The sequence below is a fragment of the Mustela nigripes genome, chromosome 16 (assembly GCF_022355385.1).
Source record: "Mustela nigripes isolate SB6536 chromosome 16, MUSNIG.SB6536, whole genome shotgun sequence".
Classification (NCBI taxonomy): Eukaryota; Metazoa; Chordata; class Mammalia; order Carnivora; family Mustelidae; genus Mustela; species Mustela nigripes.
Window position 1 is genome coordinate 59,082,385 of NC_081572.1, and position 14,581 is coordinate 59,096,965.

The following is a 14,581-nucleotide window of genomic DNA, read 5'->3' on the forward strand; positions in this document are numbered from 1 at the left end:
GAGCCTACAGCAACACAGTGCCAAAAAAAAAAAAAACAAAACCAAAAAAAAAAAAAAACCAACAACAACAACAAAAACCAAACAAACCCCCAAAACCCAAAAAAAACCCCAAAAACAAAAAACCCCCCACCCACCCCACAGAAAAAGGATTGCTGCGGAGATCAGCCTCGCATAGACATCTGGGGAAGACTAGGGACAATGGAGAAGGGTGAAGGCTGCAAGTGTCAGCCATTGTGGTCCCCAGAGGTCTGCACTAGGGAGGAACTAGCAGTCTTTGCTGCTTAAGACCTCAGTGGCTCTACTGTGGACTCCCAGCAGGTTTCACAGAAGAGGACCCCATCATGGCTGTTGGTGTGGACTCCAGTGGCCTGCTACAGAATGGACACCAGCAGCTTCTGCCACTGAGGAAACCAACAGCATCCCCACCATGGACTCCTCACTGCGGAGATGATACTGTGCCCCTTTTCTGAAAGTGTTGTTGCATTGCCCTGGGGTCAAAGTTGCCAGCCTTCCCAACTGTGTACATGCTCTGGACCCCAGAGCTCTGGATGCTCTGTGCATATCCATGCTTTAGACCCCCAACTCTTTGGTTACTCTGGACACCTCTGCATCAGATACCAGTACACCACCATGAGGGTGCCTGCAAGCTGGAATCAGTGCCAAAAGAGATCCCCTTGGCCATGATATTCCCACGGGCAGAATAAGACAGCAGAAGGTCCCCAGCAGCCTTGGCTGCTGACCCCCATTCAGCCTGTGCCCTCACATCCACCCACAGATGAAGACCTTTCCAGATCAAAACCAGTCTATAAAGTCTGGAAGATGTGAATGTTCCATCCAATGCACAAATGTGAACACAAAGCTGCAAGAAACATGAGATGATAAGGAAATAGGACACCCCAGAGGAACACCACACGTTTCCAGCAATCAACCCTCCCCACTAAAAAGGAAATCTGTGAAGTGTTAAAGAATTCAAAATAATTCTTTCAAGGAAGCTCAGAAGGGTACATGAAAACACAGGTAGATAACTCAATGAAACCAGGAAAACAATACACAAACAAAGCAAGAAGTTCAACAGGGAGACAGAAATCATAAAAAAGAAACAAGTAGAAATTCTGGAGCTGAAGAATACAGTGACTGAAATGAACAAACATGCAATGGAGAGCATCAGCAACACCAGCGATCAAGCAGAAGAAAGAACCTGTAAACTCTGAGGCAGGTCATTTGTGACCATTCAGGCAGAGGAGAAAAAAGAAAAATGCATAAAAAAGAGTGAAGAAAGCCAATATGAATTATGTACACCATCAAACAAAGTATTATTTGCATTATGGGAGGCCCAGAAGAGAAAGAGGAAGAGATGTAAGCTCATTAAAGAAATAATGGCTAAATATTTCCCACAGCTGGGGAAAAGATATGGACATCCAGGTACATGAAGCTCATAGCTCTCCACACAGATTAACCCAAAGAGGATCTCACTTATATAAATTACAATAAAACTGTAAACAAACAAAGAAACAAACAACCTAAAGACAGGGAATTTTGAAAGGAGCAAGGAAAAAGAAAAAAAAAAGACTCATCATATGCAAGGGAACTCCCAAAAGGCTGTTAGCAGATTTCCCAGAAGTGACACTTTGCAGGCCAGGACTGAGTGGGCAGATATTTTTATTCAAAGTGCTGAATAAACACTTTTTGCCAACCAAAAGTACTTGACCTAGCAAAACAGTTCTTCAGAAATGATAGTGAAATACATTCCTAGGTAAACAAAAGCTCATCACCACTAGGCCTGATTTGTAAGAAACACTAAAGGGTGTTCTTCAAGCTGAAATGAAGGGATGCTAATTAGTAACTTAAAAATACATGAAAGTGTAACTCACTGGGAAAGATAAGTGTAGAGTAAAATTCAGTATGTTCTTAATACTGTGACGGTGGTGTGTAAAACACTGAACGCTAGTATAAAGGCTAGAAGGCAAAAGTATTAAAAATAACGAGTTACAATAATTTGTTAATGGGTACACAATGTAAAAAAAGATGCAAATTGTGACATCAAAAGCATAAAATGTGTGTGTGTGTATATGGAAGTAAAAGGGTAGCATTTTTGTATGTGATCAAAATTATGTTGTTATCACCTTAAAGTAGAGTGCTATAGCTGTAAGCCTCATGGTAGCCACAAAACAAAATCTATAGTAGACACACAAAGGATAAAGAGAAAGGAATCAAAGCATGCCTCTATAAGAAATCATCAAATCACAAAGGAAAACAGCAAGAGAATAAGAAAAGAATAAAGGAAGAGCAAGGCAGGCAGGAAACAATAAACAAGATGGCAATACTAAGTCCTTAGCTGTAGAAATTACTTTAAATGTAAATGGATTAAATTCTCCCATCAAAAGACAGAATGTCTGAAAGGATTAAAAAAAAAAAGAAAAAAAAACCCAACACCAAGACCCAGTGACTTGCTGTCTAAAAGAGTCTCATTGTAGCTTTCAGGACACACTTAAGCTAAAGTGAAGGGATGGAAAATGCTATTCCAAGCAAATGGAAATCAAAAGAGAGAAGTAGCTACACTTCCTCTAGACAGAATAGACTTTAAGTCAAAACATGTAGTAAGAGAAAATGAAGGTAATTAAATAGTAATGAAGGGGTGAATTCATCAGGGTGTTTTAACACCCAAATTTGTCAAGCAAATATTAACAGATCAGTAGGCAGAAATAGACAGCAGCACAATAATAGCAGGGGACTTCCAATACCCCACTTCTAACAATGGAGAGGTGATCCAGAAAGAACATCAGTAAGGAAATGCTGGACTTGAATCACATGTTGGACCAAACAGAACATTTGTGTTAGACATGCAGACCCCTCCATCCAACAGCATCAGGATTCATGTTCTCAAAAGCACAGAGAATGTTCTCTAGGACAGATCATATAATAAGCCTCAACAGCTCTGAGAAACTGAAACCATGTGAAGTATTTTTTCTAACCACAATGATACGAAACTATAACTTGCTAACATGAGGAACTGGGAAAATTTATAAATAAGTGGAAATTAAGCAACCATCTGAAACAATCAATGGGTTAAAAGAACAAATTAAAATTAAAAAACAAACAAACAAAAATCTTGAGACAAGTGAAGGTCAAAACATAGCATACTAAAACATATCCTCAGGGGCAGAATAAGAGATCAGAAAATCTGCAGCAGAAGTTATTCTAAGAGGGAAGTTTACAGTGACACATGCGTACATAAAGAAGAATGAAAGGTCTCAACAAACAGCCCAAGTTTACACTGTAAGAAACTAGAGAAAGGAAAGCAAACTAAGTCCAAAATTAGCAGAAGAAAGGGAATAACGAAGACCAGAGCAGAAATAAATGAGAGGCTAGGAAAGCAAAAATCAAACCAAACTTAAAGCTTATTTTTTAAAAGATAAACAAAATTGACAAACATTTAGCTCGACCAAGAAAAAAAAAAAGAGAGAGAGAGAAGACTCAAATAAATAAAATCAATTTCTAATGAAATTGAGGAGACAAGGTTGCTTTGAGTAATCAGACACCAACAAACTGGGCAACCTAGAAGAAATGGATAAATCCCTAGAGACACACAACTAATGAACAGACTTTTAACTAGAAAGGGGATTGAATCAGTAATTAAGAATTTCCCCAACAAAGAGCACCCAGAACCTGATGTCTCACTTGATAAATTCTACAAAATATTTAAAGAATTAAAGCCAATCCTTCTCATACTCTTCCAAAGGAAGAGTAGGTAGCCACTTCCCATGTCACGTTATGAGGCCAGTTTTGCCCTGATAACAAGGTCAGGCAAGAATGCTACAAAAAGGGGCACCTGGGTGGCTCAGTGGGTTAAGCCTCTGCCTTCGGCTCAGGTCATGATCCCAGGGTCCTGGGATGGAGCCCCACATCGGGCTCTCTGCTCTGCAGGGAGCCTGCTTCCTCCTCTCTCTCTGCCTGCCTCTCTGCCTACTTGTGATCTCTGTCAGATAAATAAAGAATTAAAAAAAAAAAAGAATGCTACAAAAGGGAAAATTACAGCCCAACATCCCTGATGAACATACATGCAAAAATCCTCAACAAAATGCCAGCATATCCAATTCAAGAGCACAGGATCATATACCATGGCCAAGTGGGATTTATGTCTGGGATGCAAAGATGGATCAACACAGGTAAATCAATAAATGTGATATACCACGTTAATAGAATCAAGTATAAAATTATATGATCATCAGTAGATACAGAAAAAGCAGTTATCAAAATTCAACTTTTTGTTTCATGATAAAAACTTTCAACAAACTGGGTATAGAAGGAACATACTCAGCATGGCAGAGGCCATATATGAGAAGCTCATCACACTCATCACACTCAAGGACAAAAGGCTAAACCTCTTCCTCCGAGATCAAGAACAAGACAAGGATGCCCAATCTCACCACTTCTTTTCTTTTCTTTTCTTTTCTTTTCTTTTCTTTTCTTTCTTTCTTTCTTTCTCTCCCTTCCCTCCCTTCCTCCCTCTCTTTCTTTCTTTCAAGACTTATTTATTTTGGGGAGGGAGAGGGAGAGAGAGAATCTCAAGCAGACTCCTTGCTGAGCACAAAGTCTGACATGGGCTCAATCTCACAACCCTGAGATCTTGACCTGAGCTGAAATTAAAAGTCAGATGCTTGACCGGCAGAGCCACCAGGTGCCCCCTCACCACTTCTTTTTAACGTGTTACTGGAAGTCCCAGTCAGAGCAATTAGGCAAGCAAAAAAATAAAAGGGACCCAAATCATTAAGAAGTAAAATGTTTCTGTATACGGGTGGCATGATCTTACAGATAGAAACTGTAAAAGACTCCACCAAAATGTTCTAGAATTGATAAAGGAATTCAGTAAACTTGCAGGATACAAAATCAACATAGAAACATCAGTTGCATTTTGATACACTAACAATGAACTATCTGAAACAGACACTTGCCTTGCATCAAAAACAATAAAATACTCAGGGATAAATTCAACCATGGAGGTGAAAAGCCTGTACATAGAAAACCATAACATACTGATAAATTGAACAAGACACAAATGAATGGAAAGATATTCTATGTTCCTGGATTACAGGAATTAATATTGTAAAATGTTCACATGACCCAAAGCAATCTACAGATTCAGTTCAAACCCTATCAAAATTCCAATGGCATTTTTCATGCATATGAAAAAATGCAATCCTAAAATTCTTATGAAATCACAAAAACCTCATAGCCCAAGCAATTTTGAGAAAAAAGAACAAAGCTGGAGGCATCACACTTAACAAACAAACAAACAAACAAACAAACAAAAAAACCAGTATGGTACTGGCGGAAAAAACAGACAGAGATTAATACAACAGAATTGAAAGCCCAGAAATAAACCCTGCATATATGGTCAGTGATACTTGACAAGGAAGCTGAGATACTCAATGAGAAGATCATCTCTTCAATGAATGATGTTGGGAAACTGGACGTCTGTGTGCAAGAGAATGAAACTGGACTCCCACCTTACAGCACCCACAGACATTAACACTGAATGGATTAAAAACTTAAACGTAATATCTGAAGGCATAAAACTCTTAGAAGAAAATTTGAGGGGAAAGGCCCCTGACATTGATCTCGACAATCATTTTTTGATATGACACCAAAAGAAACAAAGCAAAAATATGAAACAAAAGCAAACAAAAGAAGAAACAAAAGCAAAATATGACACCAAAAGAAACAAAAACAAAAATATGAAGTGGGACTACATCAAACTAGAATGCTTCTATGCAGCAAACAAAATGATCGATAAAATGAAAAGGCAACCTGTGGAAAGGGGGCACATTGTTAACCACACATCAGGTAAGGGGTTAATATAAAACATATATAAAGAACTCATACAACTCAACAGCAAAACAAAAACAAACACAAACAATGAGCAAAGGACCTGAACAGATTTTTTTTTTTTTTTAAAGAGGATGTGCGAATGAACACCACTAATCATTAGGGAAATGCACACCGGTGGCACCTGACATCTGTCTGAAAACTATCTTCAGCCGGACAGGCTGTAACGGGTTGGCGAGCATGTGGAGAAGAGGGACTCCCGCACACTGTCAGTGGGAATGTAAGTTGGTGCAGCCACTGTGGAAAACAGTATAGAGCTTTCTCAAAAAATTAAAAATAGGATTGCCATATGATCCAGGAATTCCACATCTGGGTATTTATCCAAAGGAAATAAAGATCGGTTTCTTGAAGAGACACCTGCCTCCCCATGTCTGTTGCAGCATTATTCATAGCAGCCAAGACATGGAAACAGCCTAGGTGTCCTCTGGCTGATGAGTGGATAAAGAAAATGAGGCACATATATACAGTGGAATATAATTCAGCCATAACAAGGGAAATTCTGCCATCCGTGACAACACAGATGAGGTTGGGGGGTATCATGCTAAGTGACATAAGTCAGAGGGAGAAAGACAGATATAGAGTACCACTCAGATGTGCAACATAAAACAAAAAACAAAAAACAAAAATCCAAAAGTCAAGCACATAGAAGCAGAGAGCAGAATGTTGGTGGCTAGGGGCTGGGGGTGTGGGAAATGGGGAGACATTTTTTGATGGGTACAAGTTGTAGTTATAAGATGACTAAGTTCTGAAGGTCTAATGTACAGCCTGGCGACTATAGTTAAGACTAGTGTGGTTCATACTGGAAATTCGTGGAGCGACTAGATCTCAAGGATTCACACACACACACACACACACACACACACACACACACACACACACACAGGTATGGGAGGTGATGCATGTGTTCGTTAACTTGATCACTCATGGTGATCACATCACAATGCATAAATTTATCAAACTGTCACTTTGTACACTTTAAATCCGATTCTATTTGCCAGATCTACTCTAATAAAGCTGGAGAAAATAAAGAATTTAGAATCAGGGAAAAATGTGTTTCTTTTGATTTGGTCTTTTCTACTGAGTAAGCTGCATTGTGTAACCCTATTACATTTCCCTTTTCTCCTTGGTTGCTAGGATGCTCAAAATCAATAATTATTTGCAAGTAATTCATCCTCATGGCTTTCATGCTTGCTTCATTTTAAGGTTATTGCATTGGTATGTTTCTGTAAAATGTTCTCTAATCCTTCCTTCTTTCTCTCCTTCCCTCCCTCCCTCCCCTTCTAAATAGAAGGCAGCATAACTTATCAAGTCGGTCAATACATTCTCAGCCTGGGCCACACACATTCCAGGACCCTGAATTCCACAAGTTCACTCCTACCTGGGTGCAGAAAGAATCCTTTCCTCTTAACATCTCTCAGATTTCAGGAGGCATCTCTGAGCATTAGGGTCAGTTCTAAAGGTATGTCTTGGCAGCGGCTAAGACCCTGGGTGGCATGAGGAGCCTGTGAGCCTGACTGTCCCTGTTGCCCACACGGCAGAGAGAGCGTGATGTGGGGCTTAAAGGTGTGGACTCTGGCATCAGGGAGACCACAGAGGCTGAAACCCACCCCTGTCTCCAGGAACCTGCAGTCTTCCCTCTCTGAGTCCTGTGTTTCTCATCTCCACGATGGGCGACAAGGGTCTCGACCCCATGGAGGGAGGGGCTGTGACATTTGAGCAGCTGTGCCCCACACTGGGTACAGAGCCTGATGTGTTTCCTGCACTGGGTAAAGCACCTGCATTGTAATTTCCAAGGGCCGCCTAGAAATGGTGGCTTAGCCCGATGGAGGGACGCCAGCCAGCGGGGTTTTCTGGAGAGGGGTTTCGAATGTGCTTGAGATCCTCTGTGCTCAGCCTGCCTGTCTGGCCCGACCCGTGCCTCAGCCCCTCCTGTCCTCTCCAGGAGCTCTGCAGGGACCTTACCTTTGCTGTGCTCTCCAGACATTTCAACCAGGAGCCACTCAGCTCTGGGAGCCTCCTGCTTTCTGGGCTTGCGGCTGAACTGTGGTGGGGGCACCCAGTCCTCCAGGACTGTGGTGGACGTGGGAGCACTTGGTGACTCCTGGAGTAGTGACTTTTGGTTTGAGGAACATGGAAGGACTCGGTTAAAGGAAAAGGAAGGGTATCCTGGGGGGGAAGACAGGAAGGAAATTGCCAAATACTGAGCATCCCTTTTTTGTTAATTTTATTAAAAAATTTTTTTTTTAAATTTTTTAAAAGATTTTATTTATTTATTTGACAGAGAGAGATCACAAGTAGGCAGAGAGGCAGGCAGAGAGAGAGGAGGAAGCTGGCTCCCCACTGAGCAGAGAGCCCAATGCGGGGCTCAATCCCAGGACCCTGAGATCTTGACCTGAGCGGAAGGCAGAATCTTGATGACTGAGCCACCCAGGCACCCCTTGATGTTTTTTTTTTAAAATTTAAAAAAAAAAAAATTGGACACAGTGGGGAAGGAGAGAGAAAACACAGGCAGGAGGAGTGGCCAGCTGGGGAGAAGCAGGCTCCCTGGTGAGCAAGGAGCCCGATGCGAGGCTCAATCCCAGGACCCTGGGATCATGACCTGAGCCGAAGGCAGAGGCTTAACCCACTGAGCCACCCAGGCGCCCCCCTGAGCATCCCTTTATGTCAGGACCCTCTGTTCTGAGCTCTCGATACAGTCCTTTGGGATGGGTGTTGCTAATCTCAGATTTAAAACCATAAAGATTGGGGTGCCTGGGGGGCTCAGTGGGTTAAAGCCTCTGCCTTCGGCTCAGGTCATGATCCCAGGGTCCTGGGATCGAGTCCCGCATCGAGCTCTCTGCTCAGCAGGGCGCCTCCTTCCTCCTCTCTGCCTGCTTGTGATCTCTGTCTGTCAAATAAATAAATAAAAATATTAAAAAAAATAAAACCACAAAGATTAAAAGAACCCACCTTACCCTTTCAAGGTCATCTACGTCTCCCCCATTCCTCCAACCATAGTCAACCACGAACCTACTTTCTACCTCTCTAAATTTGCCTAGACATCCCATATAAGTTGAATTCCATGCTGTATGGTCATTTTTACTGGCTTCTTTAACTTATCAAGCATTATTACTATTAAGCATTATTATTTGAGCATTATCCGTGGTGTGGTTAATACTAGTACTTCCTTTTTTCACGGGAACCTAACTTCTGTGTATGTGGAAGCTGTAGTTCACTGGTCCATTAGAGGATACACATTTGGGCTGTTGATGGTTTTTGCCTTTGCTGAGTAATGGTACAATGAAAATTCACAGACACGTTTTTACGTGAAGGTATGTTTTCGCTTCTCTCGGGAGTGGGTAGGGTGTTTTTTATTTTAGAGAATGTGGGTAAAGTGTTCTTTTAGAGGGTGATGAAAATCTTCTAACATTGATGATGGCAACCACTGAGTTGGACACTCTAAATGGGTGAGTTCTGTCTCAATAAAATGATTACCAAAAAGAATCATAAAGATAGAGACACAGCTTTATCCTCTTAGTAGCTGGCCTGGAACTTCCTTCCGGCATTAGGTAGAGAGACGCTGAGAAGCCACTTGGTGGGGTCAGGAGCCTCATTTATAGGACAAGTAGTTAGCAGGCAGCATCTAAACGTACAGGGCCAGCAAGTTGGGACAGGGCGGCTGGTCATCAGGGGAGAAACAGTGGAACCAGGTGCTGCATGGGGCAGAGCGGGGAGATGGATGCTGGTGGGGGCACCAGAAGGCCTTTGTGGGGGGACATGGGACCGGTCTAACCCCCCCAACACCATTTGTCAGTAGAGCTGCACTGAGGAGCGTGAAGGCTCAGGGGGAAGCAGGGACACGGTGGGGATGAAGTGACTTGCTTCGGTCACACAGAGAGCAGGTGTCAGGGAAAGGAGGGCATTGGAGCTCAAGCTCGGGAGAGGAGAGGGACGCTGGGCACCAGGGGAGGGAAAGCCGAGGCACTGCGAGATCAGCAACGGGGACTTCCACAGAGCGGCAGCAGGGATGGCTGGTTCCAGGTTCCAGCCCTGGGTCTGTCTGCAAGCGCTGCGTGAGCATGGACCAGTGCTTCCACACTGGGCGGAGGGGCCTCTCAGAGCCCAGATGAGAAGGGGAAGAGGCAGGGTTACGATCTGAAGCCTGGGCAGGAGTTCCCGGATGGGACTCTCGGGTGAGCGTGTCTCTGATTCTGGCTCAGGTCGTGATCTCAGGGTTGTCTGCTTGAGCCTGGTGCAGAGCCTGCTCGAGATTCTTCCTCTCTGATCCTACCCCCCTGCCCCCTTCTTAAAATAAATAAATCTTAAAAAGAAAAAAAAAAAAGATTTTTGGCCTAGGTGACTCAGGATGGTGGAAGTAGAAATATGAGATGTCAGGAGAGGGGACTACGGGGGCTGAGGAATGAGCCTGGCCTCCTCTGGGGATCATCCACCATGGAACCTTCTAGACCACCGTGGCCCTGAGGCTCTTCAGTCCTAAGACAACCTGCTAAGCTCCACCTGGGGAAGGGCTGTGTTGCCCATGAAGCTCCGGCCCGGTAATGCGCAGCCCGCCCCGCCTGGGTCTCCTGTCCCCATCTCTCGCTTGGAACAGGCTGTCACCTCAGTGCTGGAACCTTCCAGAAGATCACTTCCAGGCCGCCCGCCTCCGCCACCCAGCCTGGCTCCCCCACCCTGCTGCCTTCCCCTTTGCTCCACCCAGAGCCCTGAGTGGCCTCAGGCTCATCTGGGTGGAACCAGCAGGAGGTCCCAGGCCAGGCTTACGGTTCTGAAGGAAGCATCTGGATGTGCCCGGCGGCTGTCTTGAACTCGTGGTGGGTGGGTCCTGGACGAACGACAGCACCTCGGTGGAGGTGGGCCCGCTGGGGGACTGCATGCTGGGTGCGCCCGGGGAGCAGGGCAACGAGGAACCCTCCCCTGCGGGCAGCAGACAGAGGTGGGGGCTTGTCGCCGGGCGGGCCAGGACTTGGGCACTGAGGCTCTGGGCATGGAGCCGCTCTGCTGACTGCACCGGGAGAGGCCCAGAGAGGCCAGGGACCCCGTGAGCTGGGAGACCGGATTTCTGGGGCCCTCACGAGGTGCCAGGCTCTGTGCTAAATGTTTCCCGCGGACGAGACCGTGATCGCTCTCACAGTCTGAACAGGCAGAGGCGGGATGGGGCTTGCGGGGTTAACACCTGTGCAGCTCCGGGGTCTACACTGTCAGCGCAGCTGAGCATGTGCACCTGGGAGCGCACCTGGGAGCTGGTGCCAAGCCCCTTCGTGGGCCTCCCTCCTCCATCTAGGATGTCAGCCCCTCCCCCCAGGCGCCCTGGGGAACCTGTTTGGGCCTAGAAATGCACTTGGCCAGGAGAAGGGTCCAGAGTCGATGCCCAGAGGAAGGCCTGGAGGGGGCTCCAGGGTGGGGGTCCCCCGGGGGTCAGGGGCCAGGCCTGTGGACAGAGGGGGGTTCTGTGCTCACCTGACATCAAGGCCGCCTCTGCCCGGGCCTGGGCGCAGAGCTGGCTCAGGCCCATCTGCTCCCAGGTGTGCAGGGCCAGGTCCCAGGCCTGCTGCTCCCCGTGCTGAGCCACCAGCTGTGAGGCCACCTCCAGGGCCCCGGGCTGCTGCCCACAAGCCGAGGTGAGGTGGGGCCGGGGCCTGCCGAGGGGCTTCTCAGGCAGCCGAAGCTGGAACTCCTTCAGCTCCTCCTTCCCCAACATGTCCAGGTACCGGGCCAGCCGCCACTGGACTCCGCTGGCCATCTCTGTTCTGCGGACGCCCTTCGGGTTGTCCACCGGGGCAGGGCTGGGGGGTGCAGGGGGGCGTCAGGCAGAGGGAGGACAGTGGCGTCCCTTCCTCTTTGTCCCTCCCCTGTCCCCCACTGCGACCATTCCTCTGCACCTGGCAGACTCCTACACAGCACTCGGAACCCCCTTGTGTGAACCCCAGAGCCTCTGCGGAGAGCAAGGGGGTGGGGGTGGGGGGAGAGGGAGGAAAGCCCCCCCCCACCAAGAAGGAGCTCCGCGCTCCATCAGGGCGCTGGAGTGGGCTGTGGTGGGCCAGGAGAGTGGACGGATATGCCAGAGACACTCACCCTCTCTGCTCCTGGCGGTCCTCGCCTGACTGAGCTCAGAGCCAAGAGCTCCCAGGCCCCCTGCAGGCCCCTCCTGGCCGTGGGACACGGTCCACAGAGAAGAGCCAGGGTGAGAACCGAAGCCACAAACCCCCACAGAGGAAACCAGGCTGGGTGTGCCCGGGACAGGGGAGGGGCCACCTCCTCAAATGGTTCTGGGCCCAGAGGGGCCCCGCCCCCAGGGTGGGGTGGGGCCAAGACCCACGTGGCACCCAGTGCCTCTCCCACTCAGCAGCCAGGGTGTGGCCTCTTGGGATGGGTGGGGGCCCGTGAGTCACCAGGGGAACTCCTTCCCAAGCCACTCGGGCCGGGCCAGGGAGCCTGTCCCCAGCCTCTCCGGGGTGGCCAGGCTGCCCGAGCCCCACGGCCCGTCCTGCTAGCCACGAGGGCACCCAGGTGGGCATTTCAGCCGGGACAGGCTGCTTGCTTGCGCTCAGCCAGGAGACACTGCCACCAGAAAGCAAAACGGTCCCTGCCCCAGGGCCACAGAGCCGGGCCTCTGGGGAGACAGGCACAGGCTTTCTTCCTCTTTTGTCAGTTGGCAGAAATTAGGGTCTCTCCATGAGAGAGGCGTGAGCAGCGGGTCCCTGTTGCCTGGCGGTTTCTGGAGGCCCCGTGGTTTGACACAGCGACCGCCCTTCGGCACACCGCCACCTCTGGCGCTTCCTTCCTCCCAGCCTCGGTTTGCTCCTGTTGGGGGATCGGAGCGCTCCACCAGGGACCCCAGGGCCCTGGACGGTGGGACGTAAGCTGGGTTTAGCTCAGGCTCTGAGGGTTTAAGGCTCAGCCCCACAAGACTGCCCCCGCTCTGGCTGTCACCCGCCCCCCTGCCTGATTCCACGACAAATTCAGCCATACCCGTCCCCCCACCGACCCCTTTTCAGGTTTATTTGTGATTATTTGCTAGGAGCTATGTGCCGGGAACTGGGGACAGAACCCAAATATTTACCTTTTAATACAACACATCTCTTTCCCTCAAACCCCATGTCCAGAACCTGACTCCGCACTGTGCCCACGGGTCCCGCCCTGGAGTAGCCCCCCTCGTCTTGTACCCGGACTACTGCAGTAGCCTCCTAACCACCCTCCAAGCTCTGATGTTGTCCCTTGGCTGTCTGTCTCCTGTCTGTCTGGCAGGCAGAATTACCCTCTGAAAACATCCACCAGGCCAGGTCACATCTCCACTCAAAACCTTGCAATACTCCCCATTTCTCTTGGAGTAAAAGCCAAAGTCCCACCAGTGCCCCGTATGATCTGACGCCTGATGCCTCTGACTTTCTCTCCTACCTCCGTCCCCGCTGGTCTCCTTTCTGTTCCTTGAACACACGAAGAATGCTCTGATCTCAGGGCCTTTGCACAGGTGCCCCCATCCTCTTGGGATGATCGCCCCTGAGAGCAGAGGCTTGTTTCCTCGCCCCCTTGTTTCTGCACCCACCTGCGTTCTGCTTCTGCATCGGCTGGCCTCAGAGGTATACTTGTTGGCTTTACCTGCCTGTAGGACGTTAGCCCCCTGAACACGGGGCACTGAGACCACTTTGCTCACCAGGAGCACCTCTATCCACGGATCTCTATCCACACCTATCTGCAGTCTTCTTGTCCGTCCAAACAGCACTCACCATGGCCACTGGATGGCACTGGCGGCCTTTCTGTGCCTGGAAGCCAGGTTCTTCCCTAGGGGCCTGAAGACCCGAAGGTGAGCTCCCTCTGGGTCTGAATGTTTAGTTCCCTGGTTCTGGTGCCGAAGGTGAGCTCCCTCTGGGTCTGAATGTTTAGTTCCCTGGTTCTGGTGCCTTTAGGAGCACATTAAACATATTTCATTTCATTTCATTTATTTTTATTCTATTAAATAATTCTAGTTCCTATTAAAAATTAACATGGCTGGCGTCCTTCCGACTAGTCCCATCATCCCCAGGCCCAGGATTCCCCAGCCCCTCCCCGTGTCTGAGGTGGGGCAGTATGGCCCCAGACCCCCAGGAAGAGAGCAGGCTTCCCCCATGCCCCCCAGCCCCCAGCCCCCACCGCAGGCCGGGCATCCACTCCTTCCTGAATCCCCCATGTGGCGCGTGGTCCGTCCTGCGGACGCAGCAGGGGATCCCGGCCTGAGCCGCATTGTGATTTATGTGCTTGGTCTGCTGGGGTGAGGGTTCAGCTAGTTTTCCTCTGCATCCTGCTTGGATAGAACGCACGCCAGCGTACGGGTGTCCTCCAGCACGCCTCTGAGCTCCTCCAAGAAGAGAAGCTTCTGGATCGAGGAGAACACACATTTGAAATTTTGGTCCAGAAACGTGTGTTTTTGGGGAACGCCCTTGGGCTTCCCTTTGGAGCACCTGGTGGTGTGATGTTGTGCGTCTTGGGTTTGTCCCGGGGCATGTTTTCAAGTCACACATTCGGCCCGTGTCTTAGAAATGCCGCACATACCCTCTGTCTTCTAGTTTGCTCTTACGTCCTGCCCCTGCCCTCACTGTAACTGTGCCTGCTTCACACGGCAATGTCACGGAGTTTTAATTTTACTTGACGTCTTCACGTGGATGCGCGTGTGCCTACCAGAAACGAGACGGTAACATGTGCCTTCCGGAACGAGACGGGC

General features: G+C 48.4%; 1 protein-coding gene across 2 annotated transcripts in view; it reads right to left on the reverse strand.

Moving 5' to 3' along the window:
- Positions 1-12,100, reverse strand: part of NLRP1 (NLR family pyrin domain containing 1) — a 31,726-nt gene extending 19,626 nt beyond the window's left edge. For both annotated transcript variants that reach the window (XM_059381125.1, XM_059381126.1), the window contains exons 1-4: positions 11,959-12,100; positions 11,344-11,669; positions 10,648-10,800; positions 7,849-8,052 (exon numbers count right to left, since the gene is read on the reverse strand). In XM_059381125.1, coding sequence (XP_059237108.1) covers positions 7,849-8,052; positions 10,648-10,800; positions 11,344-11,626 — 640 coding nt within the window. In that variant the 5' untranslated portion in view covers positions 11,627-11,669; positions 11,959-12,100. The remainder of the gene's footprint in view (positions 1-7,848; positions 8,053-10,647; positions 10,801-11,343; positions 11,670-11,958) is intronic.
- Positions 12,101-14,581: the final 2,481 nt, after the last annotated feature.